At 35.7% G+C, this 20,212-nt stretch overlaps 1 protein-coding gene across 1 annotated transcript; it reads left to right on the top strand.

Moving 5' to 3' along the window:
- The first annotated feature begins 1,325 nt into the window (after positions 1 to 1,325).
- Positions 1,326 to 19,612, top strand: atp1a1b (ATPase Na+/K+ transporting subunit alpha 1b). Its single transcript, XM_022680556.2, has 22 exons — positions 1,326 to 1,471; positions 6,460 to 6,573; positions 7,015 to 7,074; positions 7,244 to 7,447; positions 7,594 to 7,707; positions 8,128 to 8,262; positions 8,992 to 9,109; positions 9,304 to 9,572; positions 10,188 to 10,496; positions 11,465 to 11,599; positions 12,736 to 12,931; positions 13,551 to 13,726; positions 13,823 to 13,959; positions 14,540 to 14,690; positions 15,526 to 15,694; positions 16,269 to 16,423; positions 16,512 to 16,635; positions 17,718 to 17,863; positions 17,954 to 18,084; positions 18,178 to 18,279; positions 19,162 to 19,253; positions 19,359 to 19,612. Exons 1-22 carry the CDS (start codon positions 1,460 to 1,462, stop codon positions 19,385 to 19,387), a joined length of 3,078 nt encoding a protein of 1,025 aa, XP_022536277.2. The 5' UTR covers positions 1,326 to 1,459; the 3' UTR covers positions 19,388 to 19,612.
- The last annotated feature ends 600 nt before the right edge of the window (positions 19,613 to 20,212 follow it).

Genomic DNA, 20,212 nt, shown 5'->3' on the forward strand with positions numbered 1-20,212 from the left:
AGCATGAAGTGACCAGGTTTAAACAATATAGGGTATTTAGAGCAAAAAGAGTTTTGTTTTAGATTGTGATAGGATTATTTTTATTAACAGATTGCATTGATTCAGAGATCAGAAGGCAACACTAAGCACTGAAAGCCAAAAAATAAGCTTGTCTCCAGCTATTTTATAGGCTACTGAACATACAAATGTCTTTGATTATTCCATTGGTCTGCCAATGTAAGTTATTTGCAAGTGATAAACTTATCAGTTGACCTTGGTCATGTTGTTTTTCACCTAAAAATTCGAAGTCTTTAGCAACATAAGGTGTATTAGGTCTAAATCTAAACACACAACACATCAATAATGAACCAACAAGAAATAGTGCAGAGTGCAGTGAATGTTTGTGATGAAACATCTTAAAATAATTCATACACCAATTAAAAATGTTTGTAGTTTACAATAAGTAGTGATTTAAGCTATTTATTCCCTGAGACAGACATTCAACTATATATAAGCCACTCTCTACAGAAAAGCATTGGCAATAGATTTGGACACACTGCAGTCACACATGGGCCACTCATCATGCCAAGAAGAAGATTCTGGTAAATGGATTCAGAACTAATCAAAAACCACCAGCATAGGACATTACCTATGCTCTTATGATTGAATGCTATGAAATTCTCACTGCAATGTTTCAATATATTACTATTAAGTATATATTCTTAATTTCTTTCAAAAAGAGTAGAGGTCGTAAAGGTTAGTGTACCATCCAATAGCCTACCTTTGGGATGATTTTGGGAATTGGTGATGAGGTGTTGTAATAAGGGCACTCATAGAACGCCTCTCAGCCAATCACATTGCAGGGTCAGAACTAACTGTGGTATAAGATAAGTTGAAAGATTTTATTTATTTAAGTTCAAACAGATTGTGGGTTTACAGTGTACAGGGTTTATAGCCCTGTAGTCCATGCCTGGTATTAGGCATGGTGATGGTGTCAGTAGGTTCATGTTAATATGACTCCTAAGAGTCCAATCCCATAGTGAAATACTTTTCTAATGGGACTAAACAAGCTGTGTGTGTGTGTATGTGTGTGTGTGTGTGTGTGTGTGTGTGAGTGTCCATCTGTTGCACATCTGTGCCACCATATATAAATATATATAGATGATCTCAGTATATCTCTCAGTAAATTACATAAGTCCATCCTTCACCCATAGAGCAGGAATCACATTAAGCCCCCAGCTGCCAGTGATGCACGCAGCCCCTCAGAGCTGAGAGGCCACGCCCCTCCTCCAGCGTTGCTATGGCTGGGGGCAGGGGGAGGGGCGTCCCCGCAGCTTTACTCTATATAAGTTGTGTGTATGTTATTGTAGGATTTTACACGCGGGTCCTGCCGGGGCTTCATCCACCAGTGCGGAGCGGAGAGACAGCAGGAGAGCCTGTACTCTGAATTAGCCGGGACTGCTCCGATTTACAGCACAAAATGGGACGCGGAGTGAGTAAAACTGTAGCTAATCTATATAAACTACCATACAGGGTCTGAGGTAGAGGTTTACGGCGCCGTTATTGAGGATTAGTTTATCTAGATAAACACATTCACACGGTTTGGATACGTAACGTTACAGGTCGTACCTTGTAATTTAAAATATATATACAGCTCTGAAAACAAATAAGAGACATGCTTGACTTGCTAAACTGCTTGATTTTTTTGCGCCAGGAGTGGCATAAAAGATGCATGAAAACTGTATTAAAAACCAGGGTTATTTAACCAAATATTGATTTCTGAACTCTTAAAACTTATTTGCATTATTATTTGAGGTCTAAAAGCTCTGCATCGTTTTTGCTATTTCCGTCATTTCTCATTTTGTACAAATAAATGCTCTAAAAGGTTTTCCGTAGTTTATAGAATAAAACCATTCTAATACGTCTCCAGTGCGGCATATCCTTTAATGAGATTTAGACTAGTTTTTATGTTGCCGTTGATTTTATTTATATAGAAATATTTCACATTTCTAGCTACAAGTAAAAAAATACAGTTGCAGATATCTAATTTCAGATATATCCACTTGCTATAATTCTAACTACTAAAAAGTCAAGCTTTAACCCACATAGATAAACTACAGACAGCCATTGATACAGACAGCTACAAATGCTAATTCCATTAATGTGGATTTTGCATATATTTGTCAGTTTTATAATGATAGTATAATATATATATATATATATATATATATATATATATATATATATATATATATATATATATATATATATATATATATTGAGTTTAGACTAGAAATAACAATTATTGATATTAAAAACTAGCTAGCATAAATTTCAAGCCTTAAATTACACCATTTAGCATTTAGCTACAGGTCTCTTTAATGCAGTTTCTCTAGTAACTAGGTTCTAAACTCTCATTTAAGATATCAGCAAATTAATACAGTGTAATTTAAACTAGTTATTATGTTACCATTGGTTAACATAGAATTAAAAATATCCAGTACAATTCTGACTAGTAGCTGAAAAGGTCCAGCTTTGCATATTCATATATTGCTAATTCAATAAGCTCTAACACTAGCTAACGCTAATTTAATTAGTCTTTAAGGAGTAGCAATGTGCATTTAGCCTATATTAAGCAGATTTTTATATCTATTTAATTGAATCTTTTTAATAGTGATGCTATTTAAGGCCTAACTCAGTTTTACTCGTTTTTACTCTAATTTAAGATATTAACTATTTACTAGTAATAATATCAGACAGATTAATACAGCCATTCTAACTAGTTATAGCTCCTGGGGACCATCTCCTTGAATGTTATTTAGACTAGGTATTATGTGACCAATGATTTGGTTTATATAGAAATATTCACATTTCTAGCTACAAATAAAAACGCTAGTTACAGATTTCTACAGTTTCTTCTGTATTAGTAGAAACTTTAGTTGGCTAAAACTCCACTAGTTATAATTCTGACTAGTAATGTTAGCTTAAAAAAAGTCCTGCTTTAACCTACATATCCATAGATAAACTAGTACTTACAAAGGTAGTTAAACTAGTAGTTACAAATGCTAATTCAAGACTCAATAATTTTACACAAAGGTTTGGGCAGAAAACTGTCAAGTTACTTAGCCTATTTGTTGCATTCTAGAGACAAACTTTTAGGCAGGATCAGCTTAGACTTTGACCAGCATACAATATGTATTCATTTCAGAATAATGGTAAAGCTGGTCTACAAATCAGCATGAGCACCAAGACAATTTAAAGCAGCCTCCAGTTAAGTCCTTATGTCATTTTACACATTAGACAAGAGTGGTGTGAGGCTTAAAATTAACCAGTTTTGGAAAAAAGCTTCTCTTGTGGCTCTTGTATTTTGTAGTCAGTCTTTATTTATGACTCTATGTCTCAGTTTAAGATATATGTACAGCCCTGGAAAAAAAGTGGGAGACCACTTCATTTTCTGAATCAGTTTCTCTGATTTAGCTATTTATAGGTTTATGTTTGTATAAAATGAACATTGTTGTTTTACTCTTTAAACTATGGACAACATTTCTTCCAAAGTCCAAATAAAAATATTGTCATTTAGAGCATTTATTTGGGTGAAAAAAACTAAAAAGATGGAGCGCTATCAGACCTTAATTATGCAAAGAAAACAAGTTCATATTGATAAAGTTTTAAGAGTTCAGAAATCAATATGTGTTTTTAATCACAGTTTTAATGCATCTTGGCATGTTCTCCTCCACCAGTCCCACACACTGCTTTTTGATAACTTTATGCCATTCCTGGTTCACAAATTAAAGCAGTTCATCCTGGTTTGATCCATCTTACTCTTGATTATATTCAAGGTTTTATGGTGGTTTCTTTTTTTCCAGGACTGTATATATTTAGCCTACTTTACATCAAAAGCCAGCAAATTGACTTCAGTTCAGTAAACATTTCCAAAGCCATTCCCTGTTTACACCCTGTATACAGCGTTCTCATTCTACGTGTCATAAGCTCAGTTGAAATTAGCATTACCAAGTATCCTCTTTTATTTTGGCCTTTATGAATGTTTGTTTGATTTATGGAGTTCTTTGATTGTATAAACACGCTGAAAAATGAGGGGTGTGTAATTTAGCTGTCCATTCGGCTGCCTGTAGGAATGGTTTTATCACCCATGGCAACAGAATTACCTCTCAGCGTGAGAGAATGTTGCTGCTTGAGTGCTCAAATAAGTTCCGTCCTGTTTTGGAACACACACCAAGTACCTTTTATTTCACTCCCTTAGGCATTTTTGTGGCCACTGTGTAATAGTGGACTGAGTGTGAGTGTGTGTGTGTGTGATGCCTATCACAAAGGCTTTCTGCAGTGTTAAAAGTTGTTGCTGCTGTAGTTGTACCTCCTCTTCTACCGTCTTTAAAACATAGTGTGCATGGTTGTGTATATCAGTGGTTCTCAGTAAGCTAGACGTGTAATGCTTGACACATATACATGTTGTTATGTCTTTTGCCAATTGTTCTTCACCTGTTTTTGTTAGCTTGTGCGATTTGTAAGTTAGTATGGTAAATTGTTGGGTTATTGTTAGGATTGTTGCAGAAGCATTTAGGCTGAGAAAAACAACAAGAGTGCCAATCGGTGAACTGCAGTGTTAACTACCTGATTTATCTATTAACTGTAATGCAGAAACTGTAGTGAACTGTTGGTGACTGTTGGTTAATATGTTAGCAAATCTTGTGGCGTTCCACAGGGTTTTATTCTAAGACCAGTGGAACTGATGTTAATACTCATTAAACTGTAGTTCTGAGAGTGAAGGACTGAATTGTAGCACTAAACACAAACTAATGTAATGTTAAGAAAATTACAGGTGAAGAAGTTTTGTCAATACAATAGTTAATGCTATGCATAGGCTACAGGGGGATAAATCCCCCAGTATTGGGATGTCGTGCAGTGGAACTGTGTTCTCTAGAATGACAGTTCTTCTTTCTGTACTTTTGGGATAAGCTGGGCAGTTGGGGGTGACCTTACTAATGATCTTATTGATGGATGCAATAAAATCCTCACAGCAATGCTCCAAATTCTAGTTGAAATTAGAGACATACACATTTGAGACAATAGAGACAGTTATTCCAAGAAAATAAGGATAAACTGTTTTATAATACTCTTGATTTTGGAGCAAGCAATAAAAGAGCACATGCCCAAATAGTTTTTGGCCATTTTAAAAGCTTAAAGATGTATGTTAGCAGTCATAGATTAGTTTTGTCCATTTTTAAATGACCAGACTGTGAGCAAAATACAAAATAATAATACAGCAGAAATGGGGGACACAGGCCCTTTTACACAGCAAATTGTTCTATTTATGAGCATCTTTTAAATGACACCTATTCTAAAATAAGAGAAGATACATTTAATAATTAGTTGTACTTTGCATTTTGTTTTGCTAAAACACTCATATAACAATATCTCATGTACTTAATTCAGTGCTGGGATCTGGATCTCCATCAGTATCACTCATTATCTACAGACACTGAGTAAACAAGACAACCCTAGTGGAAGCTGGTACTATGATGTTTTTGTTGTTGTTGTGCACGCACGGAATTCACGGTTTGATGGACACCCGTAACCTCCTCCGGCACACCTTCATGTCAAGTTGGTAGAAAAAACCCAACAACATAAGCCTCATCCCTGAAGCGATAAAGGCTGTGAACTCTGGCTGAACAGACAGCTGAATAAAACATGAGTGTAAGGCCCTTCAGAGGTGCTTTATCCGCTCTATTCGGAACTCCAAGGCCCCTCTCGCTATGGTGTTTACAGAGAGGACTCAGCGATGATCAGCTTTAATGTATGCTGATGTTCTTCTTTACCCTCCCAGGAAAAGTAACAGAAAGAGTAATGACGAGAAAGAGTTGACATTTATGTCCAGAGGGTTCTGCTGCTGCTTGCGCTCATTTGTTTTCTTTGGAAGGAAGCCAGGTCGACATGGTGCTTGCACATGCTCTTAGTAAAGACACAACAGAACATGGTGTAAATGTACTACAGAGCCTTATACACTAAAATAGTGTTTAAAGAGTGTTACAAAGTGTTAGGCCAATGTTTTACATGTGACTAGTCATGATAAGGCTACACATTTCCTTAATACAAGGCATAATATAGCTTTAAAGGGCCTGCATCTACTACCCAATGATTTTACGTTCTTTTTAATTGTCATATGAGCAGAATCAAAAAGCCAACTGTAAACAGATCATTCAGAAATTGAAATTATCATTCTATAAGGGGAAATGCTTTATTTTGTCTTTCTTTTGATTATCATCCTCTGGAGGACATATATAGTGTACTGTATACATACTAGTGTGTCTTGATAGTATGATGAGAAATATACATTTTGAAGGTTCAAAAAGTTTTTGAACACTATCACACATACTGTAACTGAGTCATTAAACCCTAATTCTTAAAAAAAATAAAAACAGATCATCCAGGGCGATGTTTTAAATGGTGTGCGTTTTATTGCAGGGGGGACGGGATCAATATGAGCTGGCGGCGACGTCGGAGCAAGGTGGGAAGAAAAAGAACAAAAACAAAAAGAAGGACAAAGACATGGATGAGCTGAAAAAGGAAGTGGATTTGGTAAGCATGTTAACCTTTATGTTATCTGGTGCCTCCACCACCATGTTTCGCAGTGGGGATGGTGTGTTTGGGGTCATGAGCAGTGTGAATTTGCCTCCACACAGCTTTTTGCGCTTTGCATTTTCCCTCTATACTGTAGCTTGTGGCAAACAATTTCAATGATTTTCTTTTTGGCACTCGTCCAAAAAGGTCAGATTTGTGGACTGGCTTAATCAGCTTTTACACTTTACATTTTTACATTTTTGAGATTAAAACAGTGAAAGTAAGAGGAATAACATAGTACTTATAAATTAAATTATTTTAATTTGTGTGGTTCATTTTCAAATTATTTCAGAACAATGAAAGTATCATCAGAGGTAGAGCATTTTTTTTATTTATAGTAGGAAAAACACAATATATTAAGACAGGTAATATATATATATATATTTTTTTTTTGTAAAGGATGATCACAAGCTGAGCCTAGATGAACTTCATCGTAAATATGGTACAGACCTGAGCAGGGTAAGTCTGTGTTTTGTGTATGTATTATGTGTGTAATATGTGTATGTGTGCACATAATTATTTTACTCATTACTGTATTAGCTTACTATAGTTCTGTACTCTGAAATTAAAATTTTGATGTGTCTTCTTTCTTTAAAGTAACAGATAATTCTCCTTATTCTTTTTCCAGGGTCTTTCATCTTCCCGCGCACAGGAGATCCTTGCCCGCGATGGCCCCAATGCCCTCACGCCTCCTCCTACCACACCAGAGTGGGTGAAGTTCTGTAAGCAGATGTTTGGAGGCTTCTCCATGCTGCTGTGGACTGGTGCTGTTCTCTGCTTCCTTGCTTATGGTATTCAAGCTGCAATGGAGGACGAGCCTGCGAATGATAACGTGAGCACAAGAAAACAGAACGAGAGATCTGAACTTTAGATTTATTCCGATTTAGTCTGTTAATCTGCTTGTATGTTTAATCCAATGGATGACATCTTGTCTTCTTCTTCTTAATCACATCTTGTCTTTGTCTTTCTGTGCTGCAGCTGTATTTGGGAGTTGTGTTATCTGCTGTCGTCATCATCACTGGTTGCTTCTCATACTATCAAGAAGCCAAGAGCTCAAAGATCATGGACTCGTTCAAGAACTTGGTGCCACAGGTAAAGATGTAAAAATGTATTTGTTACACTGAAACAGGTTTTAAATGTAAGAAAACTGATGTGAATAGTTAGTCACAGGAAAATGTTTAGTATAAGACAGATTATACCTCCTGTTTCAATGCAAGCTTATGTCATATATAGTATTAAATGAACAACTTATATTGAACTATTTTATGTATAAACATTAGGGGTGTAACGAAGCATCGTGCTATGATGCATTGCCATGGAAAAAATGAATGATGATGTGCCACAGAATTTAAATGCTGATAAATTAAAGTAAATTTAAGCCACCAAAAATAGAAATGCTTCAGCAAGGATACTTAGCCTTAGAGCTGGAATAAATTTAGGTAAATTAGCCAGAAATTTTGATTTCTGGATTGCTCTTTTTGTTTATTTATTAATTTTTTTAAACCTTCTCAGCAAGCTCTAGTGATCCGTGATGGTGAGAAGAACCACATTAATGCTGAGGATGTGGTTTTGGGAGATCTGGTGGAAGTAAAAGGTGGAGACAGAATACCAGCAGACCTGCGTATCATTTCAGCACATGGCTGTAAGGTGGGTCTATTTTATAAGCAGGATAAATATGGAATACATATGTTGTGTTTTTTTTTAAGTTTATTATATAAACATGATAAAATACACACTTAGTACTCATGTAATGATTCACAAAATATATAAATCTGGTTGATTGCCAGCAAATGTGACTAGTTGACACAGTGATGTCTTGATTCAATTAATTTAATGGTTTAAATCCAGCAAATATTAGGCATTATGGGCAATGTGGGTTCTATTTATATGTTGATGTTTCCATTTGTTTTCAGTTTATTAGAGAATTTAACATTATAAAACTAGCAGCCATGCTTTATTTCAGATATAAGGCTTAGCCACAGCTAATATTTTAGCCACAAAGCTAACAAATTAACAGTGTTTGTTTCTAAGATGAGACACTGTATAAAAATCATCTTTATCCAATTTAAGGTAGAGACTGATTTTCTACTAATGGTATTATGAAACAAAGTTTAGTTATAATTAGCTTAAACATTCTTTAATTTTTTAATCACTCTCTTGTTTTGTGCCTCATTATGAATTAGTGGAGGAATTCCTACTGTTATATCTTACATTATCTTTAATACAATAAAAAAACAACATTGACTGGCGGTCAGTATACTTACTGTGTTGTAGCTGTGGAAACTGATAAAAATATAATTGAATATTTCTATTAATATGGTCAAGAACTGTGTTTTTGTGTTTTGTGCTAAACTCTCCGCTTTTGCTTACTTATAGGTGGACAACTCTTCTCTGACTGGAGAGTCAGAGCCTCAGACTCGTTCTCCAGATTTCTCTAATGATAACCCTCTGGAGACCAGGAACATTGCTTTCTTCTCTACAAACTGTGTAGAAGGTACTCACATCTGATAGTTATTATCATTGTGATATTTCTGTATTAAGTCAAATCAATTGGATTTACATTTATGTTACACTTTCCTCAAGTCCTCAAAGATTGTCGACAACGTTGTTGAAAGATTGTATGCAATATTGCCTGTTACTGAACTCAGTAGAAGCAAGCATGATATGATATTATTGGTTTGGCTTCAGGCACTGCACGTGGAATCGTCATCAGCACCGGAGATCGCACAGTGATGGGCCGGATTGCCACTCTTGCCTCTGGTCTTGAGGTGGGCCGCACGCCCATTTCCATCGAGATTGAGCACTTCATCCACATCATCACTGGCGTGGCTGTCTTCCTTGGACTCTCCTTCTTCATCTTGTCCCTCGTTTTGGGCTACAGCTGGCTTGAAGCCGTCATCTTCCTCATTGGCATCATTGTTGCCAATGTGCCTGAAGGTCTTCTCGCTACTGTTACCGTAAGTCAAAAATAAATTGGATTATTTTGGTATTGACTGTAACTAAATATATAATGGAGATGAAATAAATCATATTTTGAGGTAAATGTTACAGGTCTAATAAATATTATACCTATATTTAACATGGTAATACTTGTGATCGGTTCATCTTAACATTTTGGACCTAATCTTTTTTCCTGATGTGAGAAGGATTGGTTCTGTTAAATTGGGACAGGGTATATAGGTATATTATTTTACTCTATTTTGCTCTAATTTATAGTTTTAACTAGTTAATTAGCTTTCTTCATTTACAACCACAAATGCAAACACAAACTATGAGTTTCTAAAAATGTTAAAAATACCTAAATCTACTTTACATAATGGTTACTTGTCACAGTATGTTACAGTTGTTACAGTATGTTACATGTAGTATGTAATTTAAGCATCTAAGTGCAAAAGCCTGTGCTCATTGAACAATAGGGGCCATATATTGCACCCTTCCATTAAATATTATACCTATATTTAACATGGTTATATTTGTGGTTGGATCATCTCAACATTCTGGACCTAATCTTTCAAACATTAAACACAATAGTAACACAATGCCTACATCTCTGGGTTTCTCTCTTTACGTAGGTGTGTCTCACATTGACGGCTAAACGCATGGCCAAGAAGAACTGCCTGGTGAAGAATCTTGAGGCCGTGGAAACCCTGGGCTCCACATCCACCATCTGCTCAGACAAGACCGGGACCCTGACACAGAACCGCATGACCGTGGCCCATATGTGGTTTGACAACCAAATCCATGAGGCTGACACCACAGAAAACCAGAGTGGAACCACTTTTGATCGCAGTTCAACCACCTGGGCCTGCCTGGCACGCGTTGCTGGCCTCTGCAACAGGGCTGTGTTCTTAGCAGAGCAGACTGATGTTCCAATACTGAAGGTACTGCAGCATTTAAAGCACATTAATATTATGTAAGGGTTTTTGTCTGGGTTACTGTTAGCAGCTGATGTAAGAAGGGTTGGTACTGTTAAGATGGGACAGTGTGTGTAGGCACATTATTTTACTCTAATATGTTATTATATAACCACAAATGCAAACACAAAACATGAGTTTTAATAAAGTCCAAAATACCTAAATCTACTTTAAATGATGATTATTTATCATTTACTTTGTTACAGTATATTACATGTAGTATGTAATTTAAGCATCTAAATGCAACAACCGGTGTGTTCAGGTAGACCTTTGGCATACAGCATGAAATTGCAGGTCAGTTTCTCTGCAAAGAAGCTTTGCACACATCCAGGTAGCTGCACCGTTAAAATAGCAATCCGCCAAAGTCTGAGCAAACCTGGCCCCAAAAGGAATTGGCAAGTGACATGCTGTCCATTTATTTTATGTTACACCCAAAACACAACCTTGATTAATTCAGAGAGTTAGTACATTCCTTTTGCACATTTTGCTCTGTGCAAGGTGTACTTTTCCCATGGTTACGATAGCAAAAACTGACTGGCACGCCATAAATCAAGCTGTGTGGTGCTCACCTACAGATCAATAAAATGGGGCCCTAGATGTCATTCAGAAAATACAAGGTATAAGCAAATAATAAGTACATGTTAAGTGATTATTGTATACTGTATTGCATAGTTTAAGCAAGTGTAGGTTTAAAAAAACTGATACTTTTGTCAAATAATTCAATAAAAAAGTAAAACTAAATAAGTAACAGTCTACATATTAAGATTAAGATTTGTGTATAGACCAAACTTGACATGAGTTTGTTAATACAGAAAGTAAATTATTGAATCTGTTCCTAGTTTACAGAATAATATACTATATTGACAACCAGGCTGTTGTGTATTCACTCTAATGTGTATTTTCTGCAACACTGATTAACTGATCTTTCCCAACAGAGAGATGTTGCTGGGGATGCCTCTGAGTCTGCTCTGCTCAAGTGTATTGAACTTTGTTGTGGATCTGTGAAAGAGATGAGGGAAAAATACTCAAAAGCTGCAGAAATTCCTTTCAACTCAACAAACAAATACCAGGTGAGCCTAGTAGACATAACATAACTGTTTCTTTCTATGTCTATGGTGGATACCTCTTTTAAAGAATGCAGATAATTCAGATAATTTAAGTGGCACACAAAGCTTGTAGAATCACATAGAGATGTACATGAATCTATTGGCACCATTCCTTATGCCATAGTCATCCATTACCAGAAGTCCCAGAGAGCACAAATGGCCTCTCTCGCCTCTTTGAGTTGGTAAGATGGCCCTCTCTCTCCCCCTGGCCCATCATTCATCTATTAATTGATGGAACAGAACTGGATGTTGGTGTCCTCTTTCAAGCACAATTGGCTTTCCAGTGACTTTGCATTAGCAGAAGTTCTAAAACACACAATGGCTGGCTTCGTGTTACTCGGAGGAAGCACATGCTAGCTTTTACCCTCCGAGAACTGGTGGGATCATGTGATACGAGGAGTCCAACATAGTGGTTGGAAATTGGAAATGACTAAAACTGAGGTGAAGATTGTGTTTAGAAATTAAATCTTGAAAAGTGTGCATATAACAGTTCTGTTTTAGTGGGACTTTAAACTTTTCATGACATTTTAGAAGGAAAAACATGCCTTCTTAAAATTGATTTGACCTTCTGTGCTCTAGTATAACTAGTAGTACTTCAGTCTTGGTCTTGGAACCATAAATTAGCAATATCTTGATCTTGTCTTCGTCTGGACCTCATTTAGAATCAGGCTTTACACGTCTTCAGCTATTAAAAGTGTGGTCCTGACTCAGAGTCAATGTTTCCTGGTCTTGGTCTTGACTAAAACACTACTGTGCCCCATGATGAAGTTCCAGTGCTCCCCCTAAACCTTGTAGCTCTCATTCCTAGCTTTTTTCATCTGACAGGTGTCTGGCCGTATTATTATTATCTATGCCTGAAGTTCCCACTCTCTTATGCTTTATATCTGTCTACATCAGTATCAGCATCTGTAAACATGTGCATTATTAAAAATAGATTTTGAGCATTGCACTCAAAATTCCTATATCACTCCATAGCTATATATGTACCTATTTGAAGTATAAATATCATGATTTTATTAAAACGGAATTGGAAATAGGATAAATATGAGAAAATAAAGATGAAATTGCTGATTGCCTCATTTTTGCCTTATTTTTGGTAGCTCTCAGTGCACAAGAACCCAAACGCAACACCAGAGTCCAAGTACCTGCTTGTGATGAAAGGAGCACCTGAAAGAATTTTGGATCGCTGCTCTACAATAATGTTCCAAGGAAAAGAGCAGCCTCTAGATGATGAGATGAGAGATGCCTTCCAGAATGCTTACCTTGAGCTGGGAGGACTTGGAGAAAGAGTCTTGGGTAAGAGAAAAAGAAAATATAAAATTTAAAGGATCATGTTATACAGAAGCTAATTTTCCATACTGAAATATGATGTAATAAAATCCAATTTAAGTTTTAAGAAATACAAAAAAAACTTGTAGTCTATATACACAATTGCTGTCATACCTTTTAAACCTTCTTAAATGGATATCATTGAAAAATATTGTTTGCTAGAATTGGCCTACTCTTTGTCAAATCTGGACACTACAATATTAAAAAAAAATATTATGGCAAATTATGCCAAAATGTAAAACACTTTTAAATTTAAGAAAAAGGATTTAAATAACTGCAACAATATGGTTACTAGGCAACATGGTAACTAGATACAATATTCAATTTACCCTATATCAGTTTAGTCAGCTTATACATGCTAAAGTTAAATTATGTGTTGAACAGATTTTAGTTCTGACAGAATTGATGTCATTTACATATCAGCTTTAAATGCACAACCTTAAAATAGGAAAATAATTTGGTTTGTAGTTTTTATTACACTATAAAGTAACATCTTATCTAACATAATTTGAGACTCACAAAGGATTAGATTTTTTGCCACGATCAGCTTCTGATAGTGATGTTTTATTTTATTTTTTTGCCACAGGTTTCTGTCACTACAATCTTCCTGAGGAACAGTTTCCAGATGGCTTCCAGTTTGACACAGATGATGTGAACTTCCCCACTGAGAACCTGTGCTTTGTTGGTCTCATGTCTATGATTGATCCTCCCCGCGCTGCGGTACCAGATGCTGTAGGCAAATGCAGGAGTGCTGGGATTAAGGTAAGCCTTAACTGACTGATCTTCTTTAAAGTCGTTCCTTAATGCTGTGTTTTTATTCCAAATTAATATTTATGTTTTTTTTTTTTTTTTTTTCAGGTTATCATGGTCACTGGTGACCATCCAATCACTGCTAAGGCCATTGCTAAAGGTGTTGGGATTATCTCTGAGGGAAATGAGACTGTTGAAGACATTGCTGCACGCTTAAATATTCCTATTAATGAAGTCAATCCAAGGTATGACTTAATGTTTCATCATCGTATTGGGTATTTATTGGACTACTGTGCACAGAATAATGAATTATTCAGCAAAACATCGTTTTTTTGGTTTGTGGATGAATGTCAATTGGTGATAATTGGTAGGAGCATTGTAGTAGTATCAGGAATATCACTAACTGTTAGTTGAAATGCCTGAGTAAATGAAAGTCCCATTAATTGCTTGATTTTTTAACAATATAACCCAATTTCATTCCTGAGAAGTGAACCAAACAATTCACAGGATATGCAGTATTTAAAGAAGATTCTAAAATGACAAAAAATAATCTATACCACTGACAATTGGGTTACAGCAAAAGTAGTATCCAGAATTCTGAATATATTATACTATGTGTATTGTCATTTTATTTATAGCTTTTCACTGAGTATTAAATGTATTGAAATATACATTTTAGCAGTTAGTTTGTAATATTTAAATTAAACAGTTTTGTTTGAACTGTGTTTATAGTCCAATATATCATGAATTATAATATAGCACAGTATTATTCATTAGCCTACGTTTTGTATATTCAGTTGATGCAGATTATGTCCTCTTTTTCAGAGATGCTAAAGCCTGTGTTGTCCATGGTGGGGACCTCAAAGACCTTAGTGCTGAGCAACTAGATGATATCCTAAAGCATCACACTGAAATCGTGTTTGCCAGAACTTCACCTCAGCAGAAACTGATCATTGTGGAGGGGTGTCAGCGTCAGGTAATGCATTTTTGTTTTTTGGTTCTGGTTTGTATGTGATTTTATATGCTATTTTTTGTATGTGCTTTTATCCGGTAGTTTTACCCAGTGTGAAGATTCTGTGATGCTTATTTTAGGTCACCAGATGCCTAATTATAGACTGAGTGTTCAAAAGTCAAGGGATAGCAATTTTGATCATCAAACTTGATCATGAAGTGTTACTTTAGGAGGCAGCTTGGGAAAGCCCATGTTTGTATATGTTATGAGGTGTTATCTCGTGAATGAGGATAACAAAATGGCCAGTGTGCTCATGGCAAGGCGACATACTGTACTTATATAAATATATATATATATATATATATATATATAATTTGAGAGAGGTCTAAAAGTAGGTGCCAGATGCAGACATACCAAAATGTGCACATTTGTGTAACAGTTACGCATTTTTACTGCCTGTGATTCCACGGTTTAAAGTATACACATCATACTTTCGCCAATTCGTCCCAGGTTTGTCTGTGTGAGTGTGTTCGTGACCACTTGTACTGTCAAGCAATAGCAACAGCACATAGCAGTACTGCTTGTTGTAGATTTTTGGTTAAAATTCCTGCATGATTTTATGTGGCATATAAATATAAATCTAATATATAAATCTGTTGCAGAGATATTTTTCCGATATTGTGCATACCTAGCCTGTTATTAATAATTAATCATTAATAATTAGTGAATAGTTGTATGTATACTAGTTGTAGCTTTAGATAAAAGAGATTGAGTTTCATTTATCACACAACCCTGAATATCTACATGAGTCTTCATTTCTAACTTACATTAAAATATTCTGTTTTATTTTGTGCCACAGGGAGCCATTGTGGCTGTGACAGGTGATGGTGTGAATGATTCTCCAGCCCTGAAGAAGGCAGATATTGGGGTTGCTATGGGCATAGCTGGATCTGATGTTTCCAAGCAGGCTGCTGACATGATCCTTCTTGATGACAACTTTGCATCAATTGTGACTGGTGTAGAAGAAGGTACACAATTTTGTGTAATTTTTAGCATTTTATATTTTTATGTCTTATAAGATTTTACAGAATTCTTGAAGTATTGAATACATTTTTTAACAGAAAATATAACAATAACTCTTATTAACTTGCATTTTGTTATCATGTATACTGTGTATATAAACTATAAACAGTGCTCAATATATACAGAGCACTCTGTATAAAAACTAACAACTTTACATCAGTTGTGACTGGCGTAGAAGAGGGTACACAGTGTATTTTCAAGTATTTTATATTTATGTTATATAAAATTTCACATAATTCTTGAAGTATTTAATAAAACCAGGAAATGCCATTTAGCATAAAGTTTATAATATTAATACTAAACTTACATTTTTTTATAGTGTATACCCTGTATATAAACTACAGTGTACTATATAGAGTGCTCATTATATACACAGCACTTTGTATATAAAGTAACAATTTAGCATCTGATGTGGCTGATATAGAAGAATGTACAATATACAATAAAGTGTAGATTTTTTGCACTTTTTTATTTTGTATGTATTATAATATACTAACATTAAGGTTTTCTTCTGTTCAGGCCGGCTGATCTTTGACAACCTGAAGAAGTCTATTGCCTACACACTCACCAGCAACATCCCTGAGATCACACCATTCCTCTTCTTCATCATCGCCAATATCCCACTGCCGCTGGGAACTGTCACCATTCTGTGTATTGACCTCGGAACAGACATGGTCAGTCTTCTGAGCCTCTGAGCATTGCCTCTTTTTAATGATACACTTGTAATTGTGACTCTGGCTAACACTGTGTTTTCTTGTTAAGGTTCCGGCTATTTCCCTGGCCTATGAAGCTGCTGAGAGTGACATCATGAAGAGACAGCCCAGAAACCCCAAAACAGACAAACTGGTGAACGAGAGGCTCATCAGCATTGCATATGGTCAGATAGGTAAGGATGGTCTTGTGGTTAGACATATTACATCCATTAGATTTGATTGTTTTGCATTTGATTGGATTTTGTCTAAACACGAAAGTGACAGAAATGTTTTTTTTTTGGGAAAGAAAACTAAAATAACCATTTTTGTTTATTCAAAGAAATTTTAATTATTGGTTATTTAAAGCAGTAGCTTTAAAGAAACCACAGTTTTCCTGTAAAGAAGCATCTACAATAAGTTTTACATCAATGTAAATAGAGCTCTTTAACAATCCAAGGAATTATTTAAGGATCTTCTAAGAAGAACCATAGGTTTTTACCAAATAATGCATTTATAACAAATGTTATATGTCTTATTGTTCAACTTTTTGGCTCTAGCTTGCAATTTTGTTAATGCTGTAAAAAAATAGGATTTATATGCACATACTTGTGTTCATAACAGGCACTTTTTATACTATTAAAATCAATTTAGAATTGTGCCATGTTAAAGGTACAAACCACCATTGGAGTATGTACTCCAATTCCTAAAATACTGTTTAAGGTTTTCCTGAGCACTGGGTCACTCTTTTTCAGAAAGCAATAAAAATAAATAAATAAATATTACTTTTAAAATTTTACTTTTCTATATGATATAAACTGACATGCCAAAAAATACATAAAGGTAAAAGAACTAGTATGTCCCATGGAAGCTAAATAATGCTGTGAGATATGCATGTGGTGCTTGTTGTATTGAATGTAGAATAAAACTTCTGCTTGTTTGTTTGCACAAACAATTGTAGCCAGATAACGCTGGTTACAAAAATTACCACACACTGCGCTGTCCACTGTGGGTAGTAATTAATTTTAATGATGTATTTCCGGTACACATATACAACTACATGTCCCATCCATCTGGCATTCACTATCAGGCCTTGCACTGTAGCATTATAGTATTAATAGTACAATATGTTATTAATAGTACATGATGCTATTACATGACTTTTAGACATTTGGGAACCCAATTTCTTTGAGTTTGTTTAAAATGCAACAGAGAAAAACACAAGAACTTTATTATATCTGTCTATCTACATTAACTTTTTTTATATATTATTCTTAAGGAATGATTCAAGCTCTGGCTGGTTTCTTCACATACTTTGTCATCCTGGCTGAAAATGGGTTCCTCCCATCAAGACTCCTCGGTATCCGTGTGCACTGGGATGACAAATATACCAACGACCTTGAGGACAGCTATGGGCAGCAGTGGGTGAGTTTATCCCTGTTTAACTCAGGGTGGAGGTTACAGTAATATGTGTCAGGGTTTGGGGCTTACATTTATCTTCTTGTTCATTTTCAGACATATGAACAGAGAAAGATTGTGGAGTTCACCTGCCACACAGCCTTCTTCACCAGCATAGTGGTGGTGCAGTGGGCTGACCTGATTATCTGCAAGACCCGGAGGAATTCTGTCTTCCAGCAGGGAATGAAGTAAGTCTTGTAGTTAAACTCAAGTACATCAAGACAGTTTGGCGCATATTTTTGATTCTCATGGCTGAAACTGTCTTTCTTTAATTTTTTCAGAAACAAAATCCTCATCTTTGGACTGTTTGAGGAAACAGCTCTTGCAGCTTTCCTGTCTTACTGCCCAGGGATGGGCGTGGCTCTGAGGATGTATCCACTCAAGTAAGCTGATTGGATGCTTAATTAGATAGAGTTAGATAGAGTTAATTAGATAGTAGTTTTGTGTAACACAGAGGTAGAAAGTAAAGAAATATAGGTACTTTGTTACAGTGCTAAAGATATTTAAAATATATGTACTTTGTCACCTCATCAAACATACACACATTCGTACTTTTGCAGTTTGAACTGCAGATACACACCAAAGGCAATGCATTTAGATTCGGTCATAGGTTGCCAGGTCTGTATAGAACCCTTAAGGGGGATTGTCAGATGAATACAGAAACCTCACAGGGGGAATTCTGACAGTAGTTATAAAGTCTGAAGAGAGTTATGTGAGATCAAATCATACAGGTTATTGGGTTTGTGGTAAAACCAACTGCAGTATTGTTCTGTATTTACGAATGTACGAATACTTTGCTTGAGTATTTTTGTCACTTTATACCATTTAATGATACACTCTACATTTCACAAGACAAATCTGTACTTTTTACTCGATACATTTTGGCTTACTCAAAACAGGCTTGTTACTTAACACTTTAAAATATTTTTGTTTTATTAATCCTGCAGTTTTTAATGAGGCAGTTTAAATGCCTGTAAACCTGAATCTGTTAAAGATAAGACAAGATAATCCTTTATTAATCCCACAGCTGAGACATTTGCAGTACAATAGCAATACAAAAGCCTCAGTTTGTGTAAAGCGAGCTGCGTGAGCCTCGCTTCGCTTCTGTAATCTGATTTAAATCATTTGCAAAATGATCTTTGTAAAAATAGTTAAATATTTAATTTGATGAACCACACTGTAGGATAACCTACTATCTTCTATAGTATACTTCTTCCACCTCTTGTAATAATTCACTGACTGTGAATTATTTTCCTTTCTCATAGACCTAACTGGTGGTTCTGCGCTTTCCCATACTCCCTCCTCATCTTTATCTATGATGAAATCAGAAAGCTCATCCTTAGGCGCAATCCTGGAGGTAGGTGCAGGAACTCTTATTTCACAGTGTTTAAATATTCTGGGTCAATGCAATGAAGTTAATTCAATCATGGTAAATTTATTCTTTAACTCTTCTCATTTTAAGGCTGGGTGGAGCGAGAGACATACTACTAGAACTCCGTGTCAACACACGTGGGTCTTCTTTGTTTAGTGCTCTGATAGTTCTGCTGCTTTTGGATTTTAATCACTGTAAAAAATTTAATGTTTTTATATAGGAAAACTGAGCTGATGGCAAAATGGCGTGTTGTTATTCTTAAACTGAACAGATTTTTTACATGTTTTTAACTATGTAATATGAATAAACTCTTAAGTCTGGTCCTACTTCTTTCATCTAATCTACCCAGCGGTCTCTTGTCTTTTATTGGTGTATGCTTATGCATATTTCTGTCTCTTCTTTACCTTTGAAATGTTCACAATATTCACTTATTTATTAGTAGCTAGTGATCTACAGCCAAGTGCAGAAGATAAAGGAAGAAAGGGGTAGGCATGGATACCACCCAGCACTTCTAAACTATTTCATTTGAGGTGAGGGAGTTCTTTGTTTAAACTTGAGGTTTTCTCTGATTGATGTGTGTGAATGCTCCATGACGACACTTGGATTGCGTTCCTTTCATTGATTGCGCTTCATTCATTCAGTCATTCATTGATGCTTAAGCACCATTTGAATGCAAAGCGTGTAAGCTGGTCTGTTCACTTCCATTCATGTTGGTCTGAAATCAAAAGGGAGCTGGATTTACCCATCCTGTGCATTTCCACTCACTAGTAATGATTTTTTTGCACTGTCCTAATAGATATTAAATAGCAAGTATTCTAAAACCCAAGGATTGATAAACACTCCAGTAACCAAAATGAGTAAATGTGCTATGGAGGACAGTGGGAATGAATGGAGAGGTATAATGAAGGGAAAAGGAACGCTAAAGCAAAGAAAACTGTCGTTCG

This window comes from Astyanax mexicanus, chromosome 11 (assembly GCF_023375975.1).
Source record: "Astyanax mexicanus isolate ESR-SI-001 chromosome 11, AstMex3_surface, whole genome shotgun sequence".
Classification (NCBI taxonomy): domain Eukaryota; kingdom Metazoa; phylum Chordata; class Actinopteri; order Characiformes; family Acestrorhamphidae; genus Astyanax; species Astyanax mexicanus.